The 25,700-nt window shown below is 42.7% G+C and overlaps 2 protein-coding genes across 4 annotated transcripts; both read right to left on the bottom strand.

The window, feature by feature from the left end:
* Window positions 1-469: 469 nt before the first annotated feature.
* LOC125746749 (E3 ubiquitin-protein ligase MARCHF3-like) lies at window positions 470-23,051 on the bottom strand. Of its 3 annotated transcripts, XM_049021131.1 has the most exons (6): window positions 22,709-23,051; window positions 22,027-22,215; window positions 11,037-11,302; window positions 6,026-6,227; window positions 2,648-2,857; window positions 470-2,214 (listed from the first exon to the last, which is right to left on the bottom strand). In XM_049021131.1, exons 3-6 carry the CDS (start codon window positions 11,243-11,245, stop codon window positions 2,056-2,058), a joined length of 780 nt encoding a protein of 259 aa, XP_048877088.1. In that variant the 5' UTR covers window positions 11,246-11,302; window positions 22,027-22,215; window positions 22,709-23,051; the 3' UTR covers window positions 470-2,055. The 3 variants fall into 3 exon arrangements, with proteins under 3 accessions (XP_048877088.1, XP_048877087.1, XP_048877089.1); XM_049021130.1 differs by lacking the exon at window positions 22,027-22,215; XM_049021132.1 differs by lacking the exons at window positions 22,027-22,215; window positions 22,709-23,051 and adding an exon at window positions 20,710-21,991.
* Window positions 23,052-23,173: 122 nt separating this feature from the next.
* Window positions 23,174-24,642, bottom strand: c7h5orf63 (chromosome 7 C5orf63 homolog). Its single transcript, XM_049021134.1, has 4 exons — window positions 24,630-24,642; window positions 24,040-24,160; window positions 23,836-23,892; window positions 23,174-23,406 (listed from the first exon to the last, which is right to left on the bottom strand). The coding sequence occupies exons 2-4, from the start codon at window positions 24,151-24,153 to the stop codon at window positions 23,224-23,226; spliced, it is 354 nt and encodes a 117-aa protein (XP_048877091.1). The 5' UTR covers window positions 24,154-24,160; window positions 24,630-24,642; the 3' UTR covers window positions 23,174-23,223.
* Window positions 24,643-25,700: the final 1,058 nt, after the last annotated feature.

Genomic DNA, 25,700 nt, shown 5'->3' with positions numbered 1-25,700 from the left:
CAGCATCTGCTGTCTGATTAGGGGGCACTTGTGAATTTAATATTGCATCAAAAAAGAACTTAAGTCTATCTTAACTCATGGCGATTATTTAATGTTGAAGGGTGGAGGATTTATCATATTTTCTGTAATGAGAAATGAGTGACCACATGAAATCAAACTTGGCTTTCAGCTCGTGTGTGTCTGTGTGCGCGCGCACTCAGAACTCCTGAACATACTGTTTATATGGTTGAAAACAATATTCTGGAAGAATGCAGATAACACACCCAGTATTCAGTGACTGGAGTTTGAGCAGAACTTGGATTATAGAGCACAATGGGTCTCTAGGGGGAACTAGGAAACCCTGCTGTTGTGAACTTGCTTTAAACTTTCAAAGCCTATAGTCGGTAGCTTAATATCTACTAGTAAGAAAAAAAATGATTACAGTTAGTTTAGTTGTATAAGACACATATATGTGCCGTGCAACAGTGCGTGAAGGATACCAAAGGGTTTATTGTACATTTTGAAGCAGCTCATCAGGGCAAAGCTGAAGGTGTTGCAAAAAAGTCGGCTCTGTGGTTCAAGTACAACTTGGGGATTTATTTAACCCCTAAATAATAATTTTCTTTTTCATGAACCAAACGATAACTATCATCAAAAATTTGCCACTGAGGATAAAAAAATCGATAGCACCTCCAAAAATACCCCGAGGCCAACTCCGATTCTCCTTGCCGAAGGAAGAAACACTTCAGTGATATAGATTACAGACATTCTATCAAGGCTGAGAGAAAGAAGTGGGAAATAATCATTACAGACACAATAGAGGAAACTCAGATTCGTTCAAAATCCAAACCAGAACTCGTATATAGCAAACGAAAACTGCTGCATACAATCCTTCATTGTGTAAACATTAAAACAAAACGTTCGCACTGGAAATCCAGTGCTGTATTTTCAAAATGCTATGTTGGTGTCCTTTTGGCTTTGTGTCGCTGCATTCACAGCATGAATCTTTCGTACGTTCACGGAGGTTCCTTAAAACCAACCGTAAATGTGCCGGTGTTGCTTCTTTGTGATGTGGACGTGTCATTGAGTCTTTAAAAATAAACGTCAATGACATTCAAGTACATTTACCTGAAACCTGTCGAGCTGCTAGTAAACAGGTCCAATTATAACACATCGCGACAAATAGTGTTTCATGAAATACTGAGTTTCTCTAGGCAGCTATTCACCATTATGGCACTTAAAACGCTGCCGCCAAGCTTTGAAGATCACGCGGCTAAAAAAAACATTTTCGAGGTTAAGGAACTGATCAGCGCTGTTTCGGGCAGTTGTTAAATTCCTAGCTGGAAAAACTGATATGTCCTCCCCAATGTCAAATTTAGAGATTTACAGTGTTTTAATCTGTTTTTAAACAGCGTTCCACTGAAAATTACACTGTCGAATGAATTTTAATACACGGTTTGGGGCAATTGCTGTCCATGCACATAATGAGCATGTGCAGATTGGTTGTAGTTGGCCGATGCCAGTAATGTGTGTTAATGTAGTGTGCTCAGCCAAATTAATATAGAGGAGACCGTGATTATATATATATATATATACACACATATCTGCCTGAAAAAAACTGCTAAGAAAACTGCTGTAATGATTTTTTTTCAACATCTTGAATTTCTTTAACAAAAATTTCTGCCCAGCCTAGCTTTGGAAATGGAGTTGTTAATATCGATTAAAAAAAAAAAACATTCAATAGAAAATTGTGGGTTTTTTTCTGTAGGTGTTAAATGCTCATAAATCTTGGTTTCAGTTGGACTCAAACTCTGACACTGTAGCCCTTTTGACAGCACAAACACTGAAGGACAATTTGTGTCATTTTACAAATTGCACAAGTTACAGCCTCACAGGAATTTGGAGGCCTGTGCTCAGTGCAGCAGTCAGGAGAGCCAGTCTTCATGCTTCCAGACATATATGTGTATGCAGATCGACAAGTCCTGCTGTGGACAGTCCGTTTCACAAAAGTCAGCGTCCTGCATCGTCCATGATCGCTGAAAGTGGATTTGTGTCCCCCACCCCCTTAGCTGGACCTCATACGAGAGATTCCTTGGAGTGACGCTTTACTGGGGGCGGGCCAATCAGGGACTGCTGTGTCAGGGCCTCACCATGTGACCTGGGCATCACAAGCACCACTCTCTGATTGGTTTGCCGCCATTCGTTATACAGCCGGCAGTGATACCTGAGTGACACCTGGGAGAAAGAAAAATATTGTTTCAGGAATAGCCTTCTGATAGATGCAGTGTTGCCCAATCCAATCCTTTAGGACTGCAGTCAGTCCACATTTTTGCTCTCTCCCAGCCAATCTAGATCACCGATTACCTGATATGGGTTTGTTGGGAATTGGGAGGGAGCAAAAATGTGGACTGTATGGGGTCCTCGAGGACTGGATGAGGAAAATACTACCATAGTGGAAGGCCGTCCATCCATGGTCCTAAATGGGTACGGTCAAACTCTGTTCTTAATGGCTTTCTTGGAGAAATGATCTTTAGCAGTAAGTCACCTGGTATTTTAGGCATTACAGGGCTATAATTAATAAGAAGCCAACAAAAGTTCAGCCTCTGAGGATCCAGGGCTGAGGTTTAACTAGGTCAATCTGGTACGTGAAGCGATCTGAGGAACCTACCAGAGTCCAGAAGAGGTAAATGGTAAAGAGAGCGACGGTGAGAGCGATAAGACCCATGGCTTCCAGCCGGCTGGAGAATTGCAGATGGTCCACAGCCCCCCGCAGGCAAAGCCAACCTGAGATGGTGGCCAGGGGCGTGATGAGCAGGAAGCACACCATGTCGCCAAAGAGTGTCCTCCTCTCCTGCTGCAGCCCCGGGTTGCGGATCCACTGCGGGGCGATTGGGGACAGGTTGGGCTTTCGCTTGTTGAGGCAAATCAAGGCTGGTGGGCTTCATTGTCATGCCATGCAGATACAGGTACACAGTGGCTGGAAATAGCTTTCCCCCAGGACCAGGGTGTAACATAAACCGCCAGTGACAGGGTGAGGGTATTCACAGGATTTAAAGGGCAAAACACGACAGTGCGAAACAGGGGGGGCTGGACACAGCAGCTTATACACATATGTATGTAGATAATAAGAAACACAGCAATCAGTGCCAGTCTAGGAAGGGGGAGGGGACCAGTGGTATATTCACACCTGTGATTTCAGATACTCATTCAAGTGTCCTACAGCAGGACTACTGCTCCACTTCTGAGCGTTTCAATCCTAAAACACCATCCTGTCTCATTCCCTATCTGACAACCAGTCAGCCTGCCTCACATTGAGACGCAAATCTTAACATTTGGAATGGATAAATTAGGACTTTGCCATCCTGCTCATTTGACTTCCCCTGCCGGCCCCTGGAGGTTGCCCCCCCCCCTCGGAGTCTGGTTCCTCCCAAGGTTTCTTCCTTCTAGGGAGTTTTTCCTTGCCACTGTCACCTCTGGCTTACTCCCTGAGGTTTTTGGCCAGGGATAATGTAAAGCGCTTTCAGACAGTGTAGTATTGTGAAAATGCGCTATACTAATAAAATTTAATTAAAAAATATTCTGGGGCTGCCTTATTAATAAATATAAGGGTGATCATAATGGCTGATGTATTTGGGCGTTTTCCTTAGGAAGGCTTAGACATGTTCCATGATAATGATGGCGGACACCAGAACTCCAACCTGGCATTAAATCTGATAAGAGGCCAGTGGAATAAAGGGAGTTATCGGATCGCTACTCTGGGATGATACTGATGTCCTGGGAAATGGCACATAAACAGATTAAGAGTAAAGTGTATCACTGCACTGGGTGTAAAAGTGAGCCTGCAAGCAGCTCTGAGACAGGAAGTTTAGTCGGGAGACTGAGCCTGTCTCCTCTTTCAAAAATCAAATTATTCCTCTGTGGCCTAATGCACTGACGATATCTGTGTCCGTTTCTCCTTCATCAAGCGGATGCTCTGGATGTATTCCCCGGCCACCGAGCAACCTTCCAGTGAACAGAGGCAGAGTGATTACCAGCAAAGCGAATGCAGAACATTTCTCCCAGTTAATTAAAAATGACACCTTTGACAAATGACCAGTTTTCCCTCAGGATCTCCAGATCCTCAAAGCACAGCTGTCAGGCCTACAAAGGTCACGGTTCACACTGGGGCATAAGAGGGACCATAATCTGTACAGAGGGGCCACACTTATTAGCCAATTTGGTAACACTTTACTTGACAGGGCACAATTACTTAGTAATAACTCAGTTACTGCTGTAACTGTACAAATCATGAACAAATTCGGAACAAATATAGTCACTACTTGATTTTAAATATTAATCACGGTTAATTAATAATGAGTATTTCACTTATGTTATTCATTACATGTTTCTTCGGTAGTTCCATAGTAACTCCACTGCTGAGTAAATCCACCGCTCATGTGACCCCATCACTGTAACCGCACAGAGCTGAGAAGATCAAAGTTCAAAGTGGATGCTATGGCAGACTATGGAATTACGTTGCATTATTTATCCATTGCGAGTGCGGTCGCATCTAGATATGGACAGGGAGTGACTACATTGTGGCAGCGGCAGCCTTCAGTTGTACAGCACCAGTCAAACGTGTGGACGCACCTACCCATAGAAAGGTTTATTTGTACAGTCAGACGCCGGACATTCGCAAGGTTAGGTTCCAGAATCCGTCGCGAATGAGGAGGATTCGTGGATATTTGGTAGAGTCACTAAAAGTGGTAATATGTGCTTATTTCTATAGTTTAAACCCTAAATTATACTCACAAAACACTTCTGCATGAAATTAAAGTTGGCGTAATACATTACTTAAAAAAAAATATATGTTTGATGTTAAGATAGAGTACAGTATCGCCTAACAGATATTTGTCACACTAGCACATTTACAGTATAGTATAGTAATGTCACACGTACTAATTCATAGAACACAGCATTGTCTGCAGTTCTCTTTTGCATCCACAGTAAGGTGAAATGAGTAAATGAACGTGACTGTAAACGTATTGACAGAAGTCATATACGTAACCAAGGTAAAATTCAATAAAATATGTAAAAGAAACATGTACTGTACATACATGGTACAGGTATTCAATCAAATTAAACTACGTAAAGATGTACAGAAATAGTAAGTTGTAAAAAAAGAAAGAACAAAAATACATACATTAAAATTATAAAAAAACAGCAGTATGGGTACTTACCAATGATGAATATTGATTTAAGATAATGATGATTATGAATTAGCTATGCAGTACACATAACGTACATGAGGAGTTACAGCTCCTCAGTCTCCCTCTTCAGCTGTGTTTTAACATAAATTTAACGTGTAGGCTTACTTACTATTACAAAATAGTAAATTAACTATTTTCTAATATTTATGTAACCATTAGCATTCCAAAGGGAATAAACTTGTGAAAGTACATTATGTACATAAAAGGAAGGGATTTAACTGGTTTATATTGCATGTCTTTAACATTCCCCCAAAACACAGTAGACTGTTCATTAACTAAACTTTTACCAGTTTTACACAAATGCATGAAAACTTATAAATTGATACGAAAATTAAGCACGTTTCTGCGGGGTTTTCCTAGGATTTCGCAGATGTGAAAAAAAAATTAAAAATCGGATGCAAATAAGTTTGGTTCCAATGACATTTTCGCTGACTGTACGTTTCTCTACATTTTAGAATAATTATAAAGACATAAAAACAACATATGGAACTATACACTGACCAAAAAAGTATTTTAAATACTTAAACATCTCTAGTGTGCTTAGGTCAGGTGGCCAGGTCATGTGATGTAACACTATCGCTCAACTTCGTAAGCAGTTTGTCGTGTCCAAACTTTTGACTGGCACTATACTTACAGAATTGGAACCAGGCTGTGGTGAATCAAGAAGTTGTTCCCTGTTTAGGGAGATGCTGCAGCAATATTAATGGAGAATCCCTCTGTAGTGTGCTATATTACTGCTATATCACCACTGGCCACCAGGCGGACATGAGCTGGGGGTAGGGTAAGGCAGTGCTCACCTCCAGCAGAGGCCTCGATTTGCGCTTCACGCTAAACTGGAAATGGCAGAGCTCGCAGAAGCTGGAGCTGGACGAGGACAGCCAGTGCTCCAGGCAGCTGCGGTGGATGGTGCCCAGGGTACCGGCGCACTCGCAGGGGGACAGCAGCTCCTCCTGGGCACTGCCCTCGTGGCAGATCCTGCACATGGGCCTCTCCGCTAGGCTGCAAGAGACAGGGGTGGGAGTGAAAGATGAAAGATTCCCAGCAAAAAGCAGCAGTTAGAGAGAGAAAACATGTTTCAAAATGGACAGAAAATGTCACATGAGGATAAACAGGGGTCAAATCGGAATCTAATAGGTGGGGGCATATGCTTGAATTTTTTTTATTATTATTTTTTTTACATCAAACATGTGAGGGCTCTGGGCGGGTTTAGATCAGGGATGAGGCATCATGCAGGCGGGGAACAGAAATGATGGACGACCCACTTGCGGCTCACTAGACAGGGGTTATCGTAACAAAACAGAAAACACTAAGAACACTACAAAAACAAAAGGACCATGAGGGGGGAAAAACTAATGACTAAATACAAACAGGCAGGTAAGCAGAACATATATCACAATTAACAGAATCATAAGAATCAATCACAAACATAAAACAATGAACTACTTAGGGACAGAACTCAGGCAGGGACTTAAATACTAAAACTGAACTGGGTAAGGAGACACCAGGAGAGAGACAGACAATTAACCAATAGGGGAAGGTGCTGGACAACGAGCAATCAGGGAAACACACAAGGGCAGGCACAAGAACAGGCAACAGGTGAAACTAATTAACTCAGGGAACCGAACAGGGAAACTAAGGAACCAGGAAAAGAGAAACTAAGACTGGCGAGTAACAGACAGGGAGAGGCACAAGCACAGGCACGAAGAATTTAAGCAAAACCAAATACAAAATCACCAAACATGGGAACCAACTCATACAAAAGAAACAATAGGGAACAAAATACAAAAACAGAGGAGGCAGGATTCGAACGTGGGACAAAGGGATTTGCAACGCGAGGGACGGGATGAGCAGCGATGCCTGCTGGCCAAACGGGGAAGGGACACAGGGTGGAAGAATCGGGGCTGACCCTGACATTAGGTAAATCCATCCATCCATTTTCCAAACCGCTTATCCTATTGGGTCGCGGGGGGTCCGGAAGCAATGGGCACGAGGCAGGGAACAACCCAGGATGGGGGGCCAGCCCATCGCAGGGCACACTCACACACCATTCACTCACACATGCATACCTATGGGCAATTTAGCGACTCCAATTAGCCTCAGCATGTTTTTGGACTGTGGGGGGAAACCGGAGGAAACCCCACGACGACACGGGGAGAACATGCAGACTCCACACACATGTGACCCAGGCAGAGACTCCAACCCGGGTCCCAGAGGTGTGAGGCAACAGTGCTAACCACTGCACCACCATGCCGCCCCCACATTAGATAAATGAAACTTGAAAATGCATCAAAAAGTAATATTCTTGCTTATTCATTCAGGTCCCTGTGAAACTGCATTAAAATACGAAGTTATTCAAGAATTCCTTCTCACACATGTCTAGCAGAGTCTAGCTAGTAAGTGAAGTTATGGCAGCATTACGGTGAGTGGAACAAGTCAAAAAAAAAAACACACACACAGGACATAAAGGCATTGTGCAGGAATATCTCATCCAACTCAAATCAGAGCTACTAATGATAATGAACATAAGGAAGTGAAGTTGTGCTCTGGCGGAGTGTAATTTGGACATAAGGAGATGGAGCTGCTTTCTGACGAGATGGGATTTGGACATAAGGAGGCAGAGCTGTGGTCTGGCAAAGTGCGATTTGGAGATAAGGAGGTGGAGCTGTGCTCAGCCGGTCTCTGTCTAAATTTATACTTTGAGTTGAGCAGGTGTTAGGAGGGTTTATTAAAAGGTAACATCTAAGCAGGGCCAGGTGAAGCCCATCTGATGCCCTTGGTGAGCTTCACTGCCCGAAAGTGAAATTGGCCGGCTAAGTCAGTGCCCCAGGTGGCCGCCTATTTTGCCTGGTAGGTTGAGTGGCCCTGTATCTGAGTCTAGACTGGGATTGTTCCTGTACCCCGAAGATGTGCTGAACCTGAGCTACTACAGGAAAATCTTAGGCTGCATCAAATGACAAAAACTGTCAGCTACTGTATATTTGTATTAAAATATACACAACAGTATGCAAAACCTGCAGGAGCAAGGAGTGAAGGCCACAAAACATACAGAATGAGAAATAACCCAAAATGTGATCTAGTGAAGATAAAAATCACAAATATGTCATCGAGAGGCAGTTAAATTTACATAAAAATGTCAGTTTATGTCATTATTAGATACAAATGCTAGTGCCTGAGGGTTTTTCTGGAACTGAATAGATTGCAGAGTCCTGGTTTTTTTTGTAAATGTTATTTTTAAAATACTCATTGTGCATTTTGTGCTGACATTCATACACATGACAATAGTTAACATGAGGCAGATATTCACTCAGAATCTGAAATTATAAAATCGTAAAATGTTGTTGGGTGGCTCAGTGGGTAACGCTGCTGCCTCACACCTCTGGGGTTTGGGATTTGAAACTTGCCCTGCATGAAGCTTGTCTCCTGGCAGTGCCTGAAATGGACCGGTACTCACCGGTACCAGCACCTCTCAAAATCTGCTGGCATCGAACAACAAGGGGAGCACCAGTACCCGGTGCTGAATAACAAGGGGAGCACCAGTACCCGGTGCTGAATAACAAGGGGAGCACTAGCACCTGTTTTCCCCCACTACAAGCACTATCTCCTGGCATCATGTTGGGTTCCTCCCACAGTCAGTGATGAATGCAGGGGCGGGGCCACATGGGTGCCACCCCCAGCTGAAAGCTAATTGGATGTTATCCCCTGTCACTCACCGATTCAAAACACATCATGTGCTAATGATATGGTCGGCCCCACTGTATGAATTATGGTCTCTCTTATGATCCACACCTTAACTGCCTCTGGCCCACAGTCCAAAACATGCAATTCAGCTAATGGGAGTCTTTAAATTGCTTACAGCATGTGTATGTACTGTAAAGGACCAGCTTCCCATCCAGGGTGTGTGGTGCCTGGAATAGGCTCCAGCAAACCCGACCAGGATCACTGATTAGAAGATGAAAAAATGTTGCTCATTAGGTTCTGCAGAGATAAGCTTACAGTCATTCACTTTGAATGTAGCTACAATGACACGGAATATTTCAATTGTTTGGTCCTTTTGGATTCATAAAGATTGTTATAATGCGTTATACTCTATTAACTTGACATTTGTGGAAGGCTTTTCACTTTCATCTACTATATGGAGAAAAGTTGTGTCATTTATCAGCTTGTACGTGGTAGATAATCTTCCGACCTGGATTATTTAGTCTGGTCCTTCGTCTCCGTGCTTTGTCCAAAGCGAAACCTGACAAACTCTTGAGTGGTAGATAAGGAGCTTGAAGAAGACAACAAAATGCGGGGTTTTGGAAAGGACGATCCAAGACTATCTTCCTCAGGAACAACCAAAACTATCCTTTACAGAAAGGGTTAGATCCATCACGAATGTCTTTATAAAGGTACTGACGAAACAGAAACGTTTAGTAAACAAAACTGTCTGCCGCTACATGACCAATGAGAAAAAACATTGTTCTTATTGTCATTCATCCATATCCCACAAAACTGTGAAAATGTCGACTATACAAACTGCTCTTAATTTCACTTTCTGTTTCTGCAAATATACAGTCTGAAGTTAATGTGTTTTGATTATCTGTGGTGTTAATCTGGTGATCTTAGTTACGGTAAAAAGATCTTCTGCAATACCTCACTGGAACTATTCAAAAGCATTTCTGAACCACATCTGCAGCATGACACATAATTTAGGAAATAATTCAACAAAGTGAGCTACCGCTGACATTTTCACGAGTTATGCATCTTTTATTTATGACCCTATTCTTTCTGAAGGCATATTTGTGTTGAGTGTTGCCTAGCAATCTGCAGTTGTTGATTTGAGTTCTTGTTGGGGTTAAATATTAGCCGTTCTCCTTTTTTTTACATGCCAATCATTTGCTATTTGGCAGCCAGAAAAATTTGGTCAATTTTCGCTGGGACACTAAGACTAATTTGGGAAAAGAGTAAAGAGTCAGTCCCTCAGGGCGAAACCGCGTCACAGCTGACCAACAGGCCACCCCCCCTGAAAAAGCGATTACACAATGCATCTGACACGGCTTTGCACGGCTTGGCAAGGCAGCCACTATTCTGAAGCCTCCCTTTGTGCGGAAGAGCGAGGGAGAGGTCTGGGCAGGCCCACACAAAAGGCGTCCTCACGCATCACAGAGCACCATGTGACGCACGCCAATCAGATCGGCCACACAGAGGGCCGCGCCCGCATCTCCCCAACCCCCAGTGTTACTCAGCGGGTTGCCCCCATAATCCTCCGGGGCGGAGCCTGTTTCATCAAATACCCCATCCGGCCATGCCTTTCCAGAAAGGATTTAATAGGGCGAAATTTTTTTCTCATTCCGAGTTATTCACCAGAATGAACGGATACCCAATAAACACATGAACGGAAAAGTAGCTAGCGTTATAATGAGTAGCACAGCCTGTTCTAATAAACCGTTAATGACGAATATTCCATTCCTTAAGTAGCAAAGGTTTGTAAATGTACACTACTGACACCACCATAAACAGAAGTCCTAACACTGGATTTCAGTTATTCATTTTAATGCGAGTCTTAACTAAGACTTTTTCCAGTTTAGGCTTGTACGTTTTGGAATAAAGTGGGTATGGAACATGTATGGATGGATGGATTTTGCACAAACAGGAAAGAGTTAAATTGTAAATTATCCTGCTTGATTTAACTCAAACTTTTGACTAAGGCAATAAAAATGTCAACATTCTTTAAACTCGCTTTGTTATTCCTCTTCTTTCGCAATCACATCTTCGCACGAAAGCTAGGGCGGGGCCTGCCACCGCCACACCACCCTTTCCCATCCATACCTTGCCGGATGAGATCCCCCTATTGGGGGCAGCGGCTCCTTGGCGGCCCGCAGCATCGTGGGCGGCCTCTGTCCATTCACTAGCGCGCTCCCATCATCTGTCATCTTTCCCAGGAGGGCGGAGTCTGAGCAGTCAGAACGGACTGTGTGGGAGGAGCCTAACCACTCCGACGGGACCTCGGGAAGTTGGCTGCGCTGGTAGGTTGTCATGGCAGCTGATGGAAATTGCTGGGCTCCGAAGGAACTCAGTCACATGGCATTTCGGATCTTGGGACCAAAAATAGGAGGGGGGGGGGGGGGTGATAGATGCACTGGTTAAAAACAGCACAGCTAGGTGACAGCCAGAGGTAAACTCACTAATTTTTGAATATGGTATCATTGGCTGCACAAGTTTTGTTTGAGTTTTGAGCAGCATCTGAAAAAGAATCATAACCAAGACTAAAATATAAATGGCAAACTAAACAGCAGTACATAATCCAATCATTCCCCTCTCCTCTTGCTAACCCCCCCCCCACACACCCCCACCCCAAGGAACCATTTCCCAGTATGACCAGACCTGTCACTGTGAAACATCCTGGCACATGTGCTTTCCAAAACATCCCCGCGAGAAAAAACCGAGCTGCTTGAACACGTCAAAACTTTAGCACCGTTCTTGTGTAACCATGTAGCATCACTGGAACTGATTGTTCCTCTCATGCCAAAGATGGTTTGTCATTTTTACCTTACTGTTATCACCTCTGTCATTTAGAAAATAGGTGTATTAAATAAGGATTTATTGCCTTAACCAGGTAGTTTGTAAGCTTGTTATTATTGTGATTAAATCCCAGAGTTGACAGAGTGATGTCATCGTTGGGCCCTGAGAGAGACCCTTAACCCCCAACTGCTCCAGCAGTTAAGCTGAAGCTTCTTTCTCTCAAAGATGTATGACGCTTCGGCTAAACAAATAATAGGTAAAAGTATATTTGATTTTAACTGCCTGCAAGTATCCATTGGTGACACATTTGTTGACCCCCAAGACAGCAGCCAGTGACACTGTGGTCTATGGCGTGTTAGAATGGAAGGTTGGCTTAGGTAAAGGCAGGTGTGACTGGCGGCTGTGTTCACAAACGACTTAAAAACAGACCAGAAACACCATTCAGTTTAAATCAATTGAGTAAAACTAAGAATTATGATGTGAACTGTACCAACACCACTAAGCACCATACAACTGTCCAGTAGGAATGTATTCAGAGTTGGGGCAAGTGAACGGAAGGCCTTCAGTGGCTGATATGGAGTCCTCACTTCCAGCAGGGTTCCATGGGAATGGGAAGGACTGAGATTTCCACCCCTTATGCAGGGTTCAAACATCATCCATCAGCAACCACATCTACAACCACACTGCATGGGCAATTATTGTTATGTGCACATTACTGCAACAGGTACGTTTTGATATGTAAGTAATTGCCAGTCATTTATTTGCCTGTACATTTTATGGAAGAAGAAAAATCATATTTGCAACCGTTTGTCAGGATGAGGCACTGAAGGACACATACAGTTTGCCTGAGGAGATAATTGGTCATTCTTATGACACTGTTTGTCATGTGACAATTGAAGCATTTTAGATTGTGCTGGCTCCATTGTGGGTTTTCAAAGCTCCTTGTTTGGCCCTTTATAACTTCCACATGCTGCAGAAACACCACACGCAAACTGACCAAGTGACACGTCCTTCTACGACTTCTCTAAGTTCTGAGCCTAAACAGTTTTGAAATGGGTCGGTGTCAGATTTCAGTCCCCTTTAAGTTTCTGTCCCCTGCAGGGCTCTCTGTACCGGCCGAGGGGCTTGGGGCATTACTGTGTCTTGCAATAGAAAGAAAAAAAACAATTAATCACTGAATTGTTTTGCTTATTCACAGCAGGAGTCCACATGCTAACTGGCTTAGACTAAACACAGCTGTCCTGTGCGGCTATCCGTGTCACAATTCAGCTACTATCCGAGATCACGGCACGGCGACCCTGGGTTAACGGCCACAGTAAGAAGCACTATTCACGGAGCACCGACACACACCCATTACAATGGCGCGCCTTGTGACGGATCTGCGCCTGTCATTTAACAAACAGCCCCCAGTCAATCCCGCAAAACTTTTTACACCAGCGATGGTGCAAGCATAGTTTCCATTAAATTATTCATTTTAACAAACATATACAAACAAACATGGATTTTGCTGTTATAAATTACGCTGCGGAATTAACAAAGTTGAGAAATCAAAGGCGCGCAAACATGCACGCAACTTGTCTTTCGCAACGCGAGACATCCTTCATATCACACACGCGGTTAAGTGGCTTCATTGTAACTGCTAAACATTTTCCAGGGCTCACCCACAAACATCTCCCTCCCAGGGACGGATTATGGGTTGTGTGGGCCCCTGGGCAAAACGTTCGCGAGGGCCCCCCCCCCACCAGCACCACCACCACAACCACCACAATTCAAGGGCCCTTGGCAGCCAAACGCCCTCCCTGTAGGGTCAGGGGCCCTTGTAGGCAGAGGATCAAAGAATGTAGGCCCTCTAAAATAGACAAACGAAAATACATTGTTGATAAGCGTTGCAAATTGTTTTGGGCTAGGGGCCCCATGGGCCCCCTGCACCCCAAGGGCCCCTGGGCAGCGGCCCCGCTGGCCCGGTCCGTAATCTGTCCCTGATCCCTTCCTATGACCCAGGCAAAGACCTTTAATCGCCCCGTAACTTTCCCCGATCGTGGATCAGATTAAGAGGCGCTAAAATTAAAACCGCTGTAATCCAGGCTCCTCGTAACGAGGTAAACGAAGTGAAAACCGAACCGGGATCGCCTACGCGCCCGCAAATAGCACGCGATTCGGAGCCGGGAGACGAACAGAGACGCTGCCATCTGCCGTACAGGGCGCCGTATTCATAAGTCTGGGCAAGGGGATTTTTTTTAAACACCAGATGACAAAGTGACAAGACAAGGTCTCATTAATTATTTACACTGCGTATCAGATTGTACACTGCTGCCCTTTATAAAGGGCTGAAAATAAAGGCTCCTGGTACTGCAAGGAAGCCCAGTCCCGCAAGTAAGAGCCTTGCTCGTGCAGAGGCCGCGCGTAAAGTAGGAGGGCAAGGAAGGGGAGGGCACTTTCTCATACAGCTGGAATTTATTAACACACGGAGGTCATCGTATCATTAATTATTCAGGCCCTGACAACATATCCGTTATGTATCTTTGCACTTGTCATCACCAGTTACGAGTTTCATGCAAAACTCTAGGTCACGTGTTTTTTTTTTTTTGCTTCCAAGTCAAATGTATTATTGCACCTGACGGCATATTTCATTTTGAAAGACCAGTTCTGTTCCGATATACCATTAAAGGTCCCATTAGAAGTATGCTAATCACACTAAGCATTCCAAGAATTTTCCCAGTACTAGTCTCACTGGGAGGGCATATGGAGTTTGGCCAGTGCTTTTAAAAATAACTTAAAGCGTCTCAGTCAACTATTTAAATCATCAGACTGGTTATGCTGCAGTCCTCTAGTCCTTTCGCAAGCGCAATGTTTTTTCTCCACAGCAAGTACTCTCCAGGCGGTTACTGTTGCACCGATAAGCTTGTTAACACCCATGCTAACGCAGAGCATCAATGTGTGCGTTTAGATAAAGACACGACTACACCTCTTTCCTGTTATGTAAGAGGAAAAAACATGCCTTCCCTACCCTCTCAGACATGACATAGCGCAACTCAAATCTTCACTTCCTCTGCACTCATGCATCCATCTGAAACCCATTGCAGGAATCGATTATTTGACCACTTGGGTTTGGCCAGCTCGTTGACCGCAGATGCCCAGAGCAGATCATATGTGATATCTACCACGGTACCTACCACGGTATCTCCTCTGTGGCCTTATGGCTCTTGTTTCACCATGAATTTTTTAAAATAAAAATAGATTTTGAAGAGCTCCTGTTCTGCCTGTCTGTGGTGTTTGAAATTCAACATTTTGGGAAGGACAGTATGTATAAATGGATTTTGTAAGATAAGGACAGCATGACGGCCTCACATCTACAGAGCTGGCTTGCATGTTCTCCTTGTGCTATACAGGCTCCTGTCAGTTACAGCACATTCCACATGGAGTCCAAGAACATACAGTTAGCTGAACTGGTGTTTCTCAATTGCTCACAGTGCGTGACACCGAACAGAAAAAGCGGTTGTAAGATGAATGGATTAATTGAATATAACTAAGTGCCAAGAAAATAGATAAACTTATTTATTACAAAATATTCCAGTGGGCTAGTCAGCATTTGACCCTGGGGTACATCACAACATCACTGGAGACAAGTGGTGCAGTGATTGATATTTTGAGACTCATGGACAAACACCTCTCAGTCCGTGAGCCGCTCGGACAAAACAAGCCGCCTGTTCGACACAGCTGTAGAAGCTCCATGGGTGGTATGGGGGGGCTCATACAGCCAAGCAACCCAGTAGTGTTTAAGTTGGCTGCTTAATAGTTGTATGCTTGCGATGTGCTATCTGCCCAACTTGTATGTTGCTTTGGGTGATTGTGTCTACTAAATAAATAGATGCAAACGTATTTTCCATATATATTTGGCAGAAAGGAGGCCTCCTTTTTCATCCAGCGAGACCAGACCATCACTGGGAAAATCTGACAGGCCAACTGCTCGCTGGAGTGGCCGAGCCTAATCCCATTTGTCATCCCGCATGGATCCTCGGCACGCAGCTCTGCCGGGAAAATCATTTCTGTCCTTGCCAGGTGGTCATGCTCTAAGCGAAGTCCTCGCTGCTCCTCTGCAGCAGGCAGAGCCATGATAACAGATGTGACTGACGATGTTATGCTGCAGCCATAACAACCAGACCATACCCCACACATCACAAGTCACTCCGGAAATGACTTATTGTTTAGCCTGTAAACCCATCACCCAGAACCAAAATCCAAACCCACAGACACTTTATGCTACATGGCCTGAATGCCAGAGAGTTTGGAATTAAGCCCTTCTAGTTCTCCAGAAATGTATCTATCCATCTTCTAACTAGTAATCCTGTTCACGAGTGCGGGGAAGTAGTTCTGGCGCATATCCCAGAATGCACAGGGCACAAGGCAGGGGTATACCCTGAACAGGATGGTAGTCCGTCACCTGGCACAAACAGGCACAATCGCACTCTATGGGAAACCAATAAGCCTACAGGTATGCATGTATGTCTATCTACGGGCAGGAACAGAAGGGAGTATCTGGCATTCTCAGCTTAGTGTCCCATCTTTCTGTCTGCTTTAAAACGACTGGCTTGCAATGGAAACTTTACCTTTATAATGGAGAAAGGATAGAGGACAGATCCTACAACTTTAAACTAGAAATCATTTTTTCTTGAAATCCCTTGTCTTACATGTTGATTATAACCTACTTAACCACACACACTAGTCAGCCTGCTATAAATAACTTTTGAAAAATGAAGGAGGGTTATGTTAGCCCAAAGCCTGAAGACAGGAACAAAATGTGAATGCACTATTCAATTTGGTTAGTTAGCTAGATAACTATCTGTAAACTAGATGCAGCAATTTAGCTAGCACGAAGAACGAAGCGCTAAAAAGATCCGCTAAGATCATGTAACAGCAAAGGTTCTGCTCACATCAACCTACAAAACTGCCTTAATCTCAGTTGATTTTTTTGTATTTCCATGATTAAATCTTCACTCAGTCACTCCAAAATTATTTTTAGGCACCTCGCTAGCAGTTAGCACAACTTGGATGTTGCTACTCATCACTGACTCAAAATCAGGAATATATTCTAGAGGATTCAGTGGAAAGCCAACAAAGGAAGTGCATAGTGTCTCTGTATATCTCCCTCCCTCCCTCCCTCCATCCGTCTGTCCGTCCATCCATCCAGTACAGGGCTGTGTGGGAATTCTATATTTATTCCGACTTTAAATTGATCACCATGGACTTTGATTCTGCTCTTCTCAGTTCATCACAACACATTTATAACCTGAGACATTGAAAAAGCAAACAAACACCCCCATCATAAAAAAACAGACAGAGCTACCCTCTGTTTTTGCAGATGTCTATGAAGTGGTCTGTGCTGAGGGACGTCCAAAAATCCTGCCATCCTCCAGAAGAAAGCGGCCATATGGATGCTTCACAGTCGAAGGCCTCGGCGAGAGCTAGCCGGGGTTTGCTTTGTGGGCTCCCATCGCATTCCCCAATCTTCCAAACCGTGGGAAAGGGTCCACCAAAACTTAAAATTAGCAAACCCCCCCCACCCCACCCCCGCCCAGCAGACAGGCCATCTCCACGGCCCAAGCTGACCACATAGAGGAGCCTCTTCTCGTTTTTACTCCCGGCCACATGTGCTCAGCCCTGACTGCAGGCTACCCACTGATATTGCTGGGGTGGAAGGGGGGGGGACCACGGACGGACGGGCCTCAGATCTACACACTTGTGGGAATCAGCTGTCCCACAGCGCGGGGGCCCCCACAGCTACACTCCCAACACTGGACAGTATGTGTAAGTCTCCCACACTCTGTTTTAGGAAAAAAACATGAATTATACACACGTTCAAGGAACTGAATTTAAAACCCCCTTGAATTTACTGAGCTTGAAAGTTCTTATTTTTTCTACCCTTAGAATGAACCCGTACCAGAGGAGGGGATCAGATTATAATCAGTTTTACAGGAAAATGATCAACTACCCTAGTATGACTATTCTTTAGAACTCACGACAGTCTCCTACAAAGCGTCCAAACAGAGTCGCTTACAAAGCGGGTCTAATTTTTCCATTTATACAAGAGAAGCTTCACTTAGTCATTACAGTAACCAGTAGCCTTTAATTACATTCTGGGCTCCACATAACAACTCAACCTAATAATGCCTAAATATGATTGCATATGGATCAAATTTTATAGACCATTTCCTAACTTTATTTTTCACTAGAAAATAAGCCTCTGTTTAGGATTTTTCCTCCCAAATTAGACCTTCAAATTACTTCAACCTGGCGGATTTTTTTTTAGGATCAACCATAAACCTTCTGTCAACAAGCTGAAAGAAATTTCTAAGAAAATGTTGATTTCGTGGTACTGATCCTCCTCCAAAGAGGGTTCTCTCTCAGTGGGAACCTGGGCCTGATTTAACGGCACATGGCAATGTGTGTTCGGCTTGCGGCTGAGATGTGTGACGAATGTAAACAAAGCAAAGAAATGGCCAGTGGTTTGGGAAAAATTCCTTATCTAATGTTTTCACTCAGCGACACCAACCCAAATAAAAGATTAGCTTTCTAGGTAAGCTGACCTTCTCTCTGTCTTTCCTAGTTCATGATTTCATTGCAACACAGTATCCATATTGATCTTCTACGAAACGATGATTGATTCATAAAACGTGTGCATCGGTGGATTTTTTGACAAGCATGGCATATATCCTTTGCACTCTCATGCTTATCTTCCTCACAGCTGTACCCAAGCATTCCTTTAGCCAATCTGAAGGCAGTAACGTTACTTTGCCTCATGCATCCCAAGTCCACACCACAAAGGTCTTCACCATGGTGGTATTCATAGGGGTGATGGATAGAGATGCCCAGCAGGCAGGTTGGATCACAAAGAACGACCGTGACTGCGCGTGCTGGAGGGGGGAGGGTGCCCACACCACTCCAGGCACTGCGCCAAGATCTCAGCAAGGCATCCGACAACTGCCCTGTCCAAATCCAGCTGCCCCGAGGGTTTTAATCAGGTGACAGCGGGGGAGTTTTGGGGTTGCGTTTTTCTCCCCGATAAATGTGGTCTTTTCACCATGCCGTGCTAATCCCCCCTTCACGGGTACATCAGTAATTTAAATTGCAGGATTCCAGAGACCTCCGCAATTAATCGTTCTGGAAACAATACCCAATGAACGCGGAACCCGATGTGCCCTCCTGCGTTCCGTGGGTGATTTTATGACATGCGTGTCCCCAAGCCAATGAGGCTTTTAAGATGTAAAACCACCAATGAAACTCCACTTTCAAAGCTTCAAAGACATAATAAAAAGCAATTTCCAACTATATGGGAAAAGCGAATTCACTGCCAGGTTGAACTACTGCGATTTCCACTGTGGCACAATCACTTATATTTTAGTTGCCCTGCAGCTTCTAGTAGCCCACACCAGCGCAAAGTATCTGCTGCTTATTTATTTGTAACATCCCTAGAATCTCATTATATTGCATCCTGATCAATTCCTAAATGGAATTTCTCTTTGATTTATGGATGTTGTCAATGTCGCAGTTGTTGCAGTACAGTAATGGGGACAACGTGCTGTAAAAATGGTACCGTCCTTCAGGTGAGATATGAAACCAATATCCTGATTCTCTGAGGCCATAAAAGATCCCTGGGCAACTTTCGAAACAGTAGGGGTGGTACATTGATGTCTTGGCTAAAATTGTCGACTGTGGCCTTGTCAAATCTAGCCACCTAATCATCCCCTATATCAAATCAGTGAAATCTCTCCTGGCTCTTCACCACCTTAGCTACTGTGTGGTGAGCATGCAGGTGCAAAATGCCTGCTGTTCCATCATCCAGATGGATGCTGTACATTGGTAGTGGTGGAGGTGACTCTCCACTGGTTCTATAAAGTGCTTTAGTTGTCCTGAAAAGTATTCTATAAATGTAACATTCATTCATTCTTTCATTCATTCTTCCACAGAGTGATGTGTTTACCAGTTCCATGATGTAACAATCAGCACTTTGGACAATTAATCAAACAATCTGAGTTCAGTTCTCAATGGATTTTTTGCCTTGGTTTTCTAGCTGATCCACGCTTTGAGTTAGGGTGTACTTCAGTAGGTTTGGGGTCTGAGCCTGTAATTTGAAGGTCATGGGTTCAAATCCTGTGACCAGCAGAATATCTATTGACCCCTTGAGCAAAGCCCTCAACCCCTCCTACTATAAGGGTGCTGGGTGTTGTCTCACCCTGTACGCTGGCCTCAAACTTGTATGCTGCTTTGGATGAAAGTGTTTCTAAATAAGAAAATAGTGAATCTAAGATGATCTTGGTAAAAGTAAAAGAATGTTCTCAAGGGAGGTTACCGCATGCTTGGAAGATAACCAACCAGTTCTAGCCATTATCTAGCCATCGCTTTGTGTTGTGCTTCTAAACATTGTGACGTATTTACATAGCTTTGCTATTTATTTGCTAAGCTTCACATAGATGTGCGAGAGAAAAAAAATACTCTCAGATAACAAAAGCTTCATAAACAAAAACTACAATTATATCTGTCAAAGGGCTAATCGACTTACGTTAACTTCATATATAATCTCCTTTGTGTGCTCCTTAATGTACAGACACAGAAACACATTACGACTTGTTACATTGTAAGTGAAATAAATATATAGAAATCGCAAAAGTAGGTGCAGCAATCGCAAACACTTCAAATGATAATAATCCTATATGGAAGGTAAATAATGCAAGTGGACAAAGTGGTGTAACAACTCTAATGTAATCTGCTCTAATGACAGCACTATTTATAGAATTAGAAGACAATGAAAGCTGGTGAGGGACCACTGTGATCATAACCACCCCCTGACACAATGGATTGTGCAGAATATGGAAATACTTAGCGGTGTATCTGAAGAACAACCAGCAGATTCAATGGAGTCCAGAGCAGATTAAAAATAGCCTCACTCAAATGAAATATCCAAATGAACAAGATGCGGAATGACCTCCTGTTTTTCGTGTTTCCTGTCTTCCACCACCTTACTGAATGAATGCATCTTCCAAAGCTGTGGATTTCCATATATCATTTCCAGCTTACTATCCTTCGGCCAAACCAAGTAGCAACCATTTTTCTGCCATCCCACAGGGTTGTAGGTGAAATGTGGATGTTTCGAGTCAAGGCTACAGAGATATGAAACCAAACAGCCTTCTGGGAATGCTTGTTTCTCCATAGTAGGGATGAATTCAAGACCCCGCACAAATCCCTCCTACAGTAACTGAAGAACATCATTCAGCAGAAAAAACATCTTTTTTTTTTAACCCTGAACCACATCTACCCAAACACAAGAACTGATAATGTCCTTGAAATGACTCTGCAGAGGACCCTGTACGCTGCTGATAAATGGAAAACTTGAGTGGCTGCCCAACTCTACTGAGCACAGGCAGCCTGTGAACATCTGACCGTGAGGTCATTACGTTCCCAGAATTTCGGTCATATTGCGTGAATTGCGAAAGTCAAAAACATGAAATCGGAATACAAAGCCGGCTTTGTTACAGCTGATCATCATCGCCGTCACAGGCTATTGACATTTACGCTACACATCTCTGGGTGATTATATGGTTAACGGAAAGCCAGTCCCTACTAGCCTTGAGTTATCAGTAAACGTTAACACGATGCGCTGGATTCGGAAACCCTACTATACAACACGCTAGACCTATATTAGGAGGAAACACTAAGAAGCTGGACAGCATTAACATATTAACCCCCAAAACAGCTCGTGTTTCATGACGATACAATTATACGACAATTATACAAAGAGAGAAGCACTCGATCCAAGAGTGTCACGGCATCAGTTTAAATTTAGCTCCTGAAGTGAGTAAATTTGTTTGTATACAGCAGCAAGGAGCTTAAAGTGTACATATACAGTACATTTACACTGGGCAAAAACTCAGGACAAAGTGCAAAAACAATCGGCTATATACATAGGCAAACGACATTGGGCAGAATAAATAAATAAGTACATAAATATAAGCTAATATAAGAGGCGTATGTGTTAGATTTTACATAATAAAACTCCCGTACTATGGTCTTAAAAATGATTGCTCTCCTGACATGTCTTGCGGCTGAAAGTAATGGTTGGCACATCGGGAATCACTGTTAAATTTATGTTCTTAGATTACATTCATCATATGCCTACTGAAACCAATTTTTGCCTTCGTTACATAAGAACCAAATCATTCAAAGTATTTGACGTAGTACAGATCCACATTGATTACATTATCATTAACATTTTTTCTTGTGTCACATCTTCTTATAATATTACCTAATATTCGTTTCCTTCATTGACAGCAGGATTACCCGTAAGGAGGATGTCTTTAGAGAAACTGGATCATCATTCCGGGAAGCCCCGTAACACACAGCATTGCTCCAGAGCTCCTGCCATCTCATTTCCCATATTTCACACGGTGTCGGTCATGCCTTACTAACAGTGACATCAAGAGTAGCCGCCAGGCTAATAGGGCAGTGAGACAAAAAACAACAGCTGTTTGAAATGACAACTGGCCTTACTAATCAACATACTTTTAAGAAAATCTGCCTCAGCATTAACACGCCGTGCAAATGGAAACAACAAATAATATCGGTTTAAAGTAGCCTGTACTCTCTATTTAAAAAACTACTACACATTTAATGAGAGCTTCAAATGTTAAAACCGTACTGTTACCTGAAGTGTTACCGCTTTTAAGGTCACAGAATTCATTAATACAATTGCCCCCAAAACAGACATTTTACGTGGACAGCTTAAATGACATTCGTACGGGCAAAAAAGTGAAATAACAAGGATCCAAATTAACCCTGATATAGTCTTCCTGGTCAAATTATTATTATTTTTTATTTCCCGTTAAGTATAAAAGAGGGTCGAAATACATTGATAATCTTTCTTCTTGGAGCTGGATGTCAGTATTCTGTAATTAACGAAAATATAAATGAGTGGATTTTTTGCTTACCTCTGAGTTAGTTCCCAAAAGCTGTTGCTCGGAAATATGCTTCAGCACCGACCATGTGTAATATCACTCACAGATGGGTGGAAAACGCTCCGACTCTTTCCCTTGCTACCGAGAATAACACGGCAACTTGTCGACTCGGTAAGTCAGCTGTTTAATGTGGGCTTGTCAACCAGCTTAGCGTTTAGCTAGCAGCCAATCAGCTGAACACATTGGAAAACTTATCGCCCACAACAGTGCAGGGGAATACAGTGAATGAGCGAAAATCTCCTAGCCTAAGGTGTGAGTGCGCATCCTAGTGGATATATTTTACATTTCTCAGGCGGGGGAGCGACTTTCCTCCTATTGATGTAATAATGCTAAATTGATATGGAAACCATTCAAAATATGCAAAGGCTGCAGGCGATCGTAGATAATTGTAGCCGGTCAATTATAGGCAGGTATAGGAACTGCAGTTACTTCAGCAAATTTCAAACACAAAAGTTTTATTGTCACAGATTTTTAACGCGCTTTGCTCTTTACTCAGTGCCACTTTGGAGCGTCTTCTCGATTTTCTCCAATCGCTTCTCCAGGATAGCGATGTTCACTCGATGCATCATGAGAAATTGCCCATTCATGTGAAAGACAGGGATGTCAAACTTGTACCTGTCGAGCCACACGCTGTTTTCCGGTAAAGTGATATCCACCTCCTGCAATAGAAACTAAGACAATGTTCAGCTGCTTTGGGGAAGAGAGACTGAAAGCAAGCAAGCTGGTCAGGTCATCCGAGCAAATAAAGTTAATTTTTTGAGGCCACGTCAAAACAAAATCTGGTATGCCTACCGGGGAGGGGGGGCAGGTAATTTAGACAATCAGTTACTACTCAAGTACAAATTATGAACAAATACAACAGCTGCATGAAATACATGAATTGTTACAACTGATTAAGGATGAACAGACATGGGATCAGTACGTAACTAACTGGCGAATTATTACATTAAGTGGCCTATGAGTGAATTATAGGCCTACTAGACTATTTGTACCCCCTCTTGTGAAGTGTTATCGAACATTTCCAACAAACATAAGACACGGTAATTTTCGTAATCACAATTCTGCGTACAATTCTTTACATTCACGTTTGAATGCCTTACTCTATGTTTATACGGCTCAAGGTCTTGCTTCGCTTCTTCGCATAAAGGACAAGGATCCTATAAACAGAAATGTTAAGAAGCAAAAACCCACAATTAATGCAAAAACGGACATTTATTTTTTTCACCCTCAAGGATTTTTGTGTAAATATAGTTCCACTGAATTTATTCCCAGTTTCCGCTTATGTAAAACATGTGTATAATTACCTTGGTGAAAAGCGTTAAAACAGGTAGCGGTTTCTGTGAACAGGACCTCATTCTAAGGAAAAAGGGACGAAAATACGCAATCTGCTGCAGATGTTTGTGTGTTAACCAGCGCATTTTTAATCTGTGAGGGAGAAATAAAGAGAGATTAATTTGAACTGCATACTCCTTGCAGATACAGTAGTTAATTATTTAAAAAAATGTACCACGTTTTTGTACCAGAATGCAGCGTGTTGCCTCCCTTTGCCAGGTTTTAACTGATACATACGTCACGGGAGAAAGTTGCTAAACTGTAAGTAAGTAGTGACACCCACTGTTTATCTGCTAGTGCGCTATACTTACGGATTAATAATGACACAGACACTAGAGCGTGTTTAGCACAGCAGTTTGCGTATGCAGACTCCCTCTCCTACGCCGCCTAGATTATTTTTAGATTTATATTGCGTCTTAAGAAATCTATAAAGAGTTAAAGTTCTAAGTATAATGCTTTTGAATATCACAGCAAAAACAACCTACGGCCGTAGGCAGTAAGCTACATCAGTTAAATCGTCCCCCTAATTTTCCAGAAAGCAACCCGACGAATGTCTCAGTACCCGAGCCGGAAGAAAGGTTGCGTTTAAAAGGCAGAAATAGATTATACTTCCGGTAAATTCCAGAAAAGAAAGATCCTTATGATTCGCTGTTCTGCTGTCAGTCAAATACAAAGGGACAGGCGGCAGAAGCAAGCGAGTCATATGGAGGGTGTATAGTGTAAATTTATCATATTTTCCATACAGTATCGAGTTTTTAATTTTTTGCCCTTGGATGAGTTTTCTTCGTTCTTTATACGGTGTTTAGCTTCCAGACAAGCCTTCTTAATACAATACCCGACAGCCGGTTGTTGTGCTCAGTAGGTTAGATGTTAGTGTTCCTTTGTTAGCCACGTGCCTTTGTCTCAGCACATTTTTGTGGCAGTTTTTGGTAGCACTTAAAGCACCCATATGTAGTGCATTTCATGATACATTATAATGCATTTATGAGGTATTATACACATGGCTATAACTATTCATAAAAAGGCATAACACATTATAGCTATGTTTATTATGTATTATGAATGCTCTATGAAGCTCGCATCTATCGTGCATTATATCGTCCATATCTTCAAAATGCATTATAATGGCTTATACTGACCGCTATTCTTCTGCAATTTCCTTTTGAGATAATTACTTTTTTTTTTATGTTTGAGACCCAGAGAAATAAGATAACCCGTTGAATGTGGTCTGGATTTGTTTGTCTGCGCAATTAAGCTAATTTAATAATCAGTTTATATTGTCTTAGAATAGAATAGAATAGAATTTCTTTATTGTCATTGTACAGGTGTATACAATGAAATTGAAGGGCACTAACTTAGCTGAGCGCTAAATAAAGTACCCAGTAAAATCAACAAATATACCGTAACATGTATATCTTTTCACCTGAGTATAATTTATATAATGCTAACTTGAGTGTTGGCCTAAGTTTTTAACGTAATGTTCCCCTGAGCAGCAAATGATTTTTAATGATATGAATACGTTAATTACATTAATAGTTAACTCACTTATGATCTTATAAATCTTGCAAAATATATTTCTTAGAATTGTGTTAATATGTGTTTCGCTTGCAACGTATTTACTTGAAAGCATAGT

The sequence above is a fragment of the Brienomyrus brachyistius genome, chromosome 7 (assembly GCF_023856365.1).
Source record: "Brienomyrus brachyistius isolate T26 chromosome 7, BBRACH_0.4, whole genome shotgun sequence".
Taxonomy (NCBI): Eukaryota; Metazoa; Chordata; class Actinopteri; order Osteoglossiformes; family Mormyridae; genus Brienomyrus; species Brienomyrus brachyistius.
This window is presented reverse-complemented; position numbering and strand designations above follow the sequence as displayed.

Coding starts and splice junctions, on each gene's coding strand:
- LOC125746749 (XM_049021131.1), bottom strand. CDS start 11,245: ATGACAACCTACCAGCGCAGCCAACTTCCCGAGGTCCCGTCGGAGTGG. Junction 6,228..11,036: donor GGGGGATCTCATCCGGCAAG/GTATGGATGGGA, acceptor TGTCTCTTGCAG/CCTAGCGGAGAGGCCCATGT. Junction 2,215..2,647: donor TTTACCTCTTCTGGACTCTG/GTAGGTTCCTCA, acceptor TCTTTCTCCCAG/GTGTCACTCAGGTATCACTG.
- c7h5orf63 (XM_049021134.1), bottom strand. CDS start 24,153: ATGCGCTGGTTAACACACAAACATCTGCAGCAGATTGCGTATTTTCGT. Junction 23,893..24,039: donor TTTTAACGCTTTTCACCAAG/GTAATTATACAC, acceptor TTCTGTTTATAG/GATCCTTGTCCTTTATGCGA. Junction 23,407..23,835: donor TTGAGCCGTATAAACATAGA/GTAAGGCATTCA, acceptor ACATTGTCTTAG/TTTCTATTGCAGGAGGTGGA.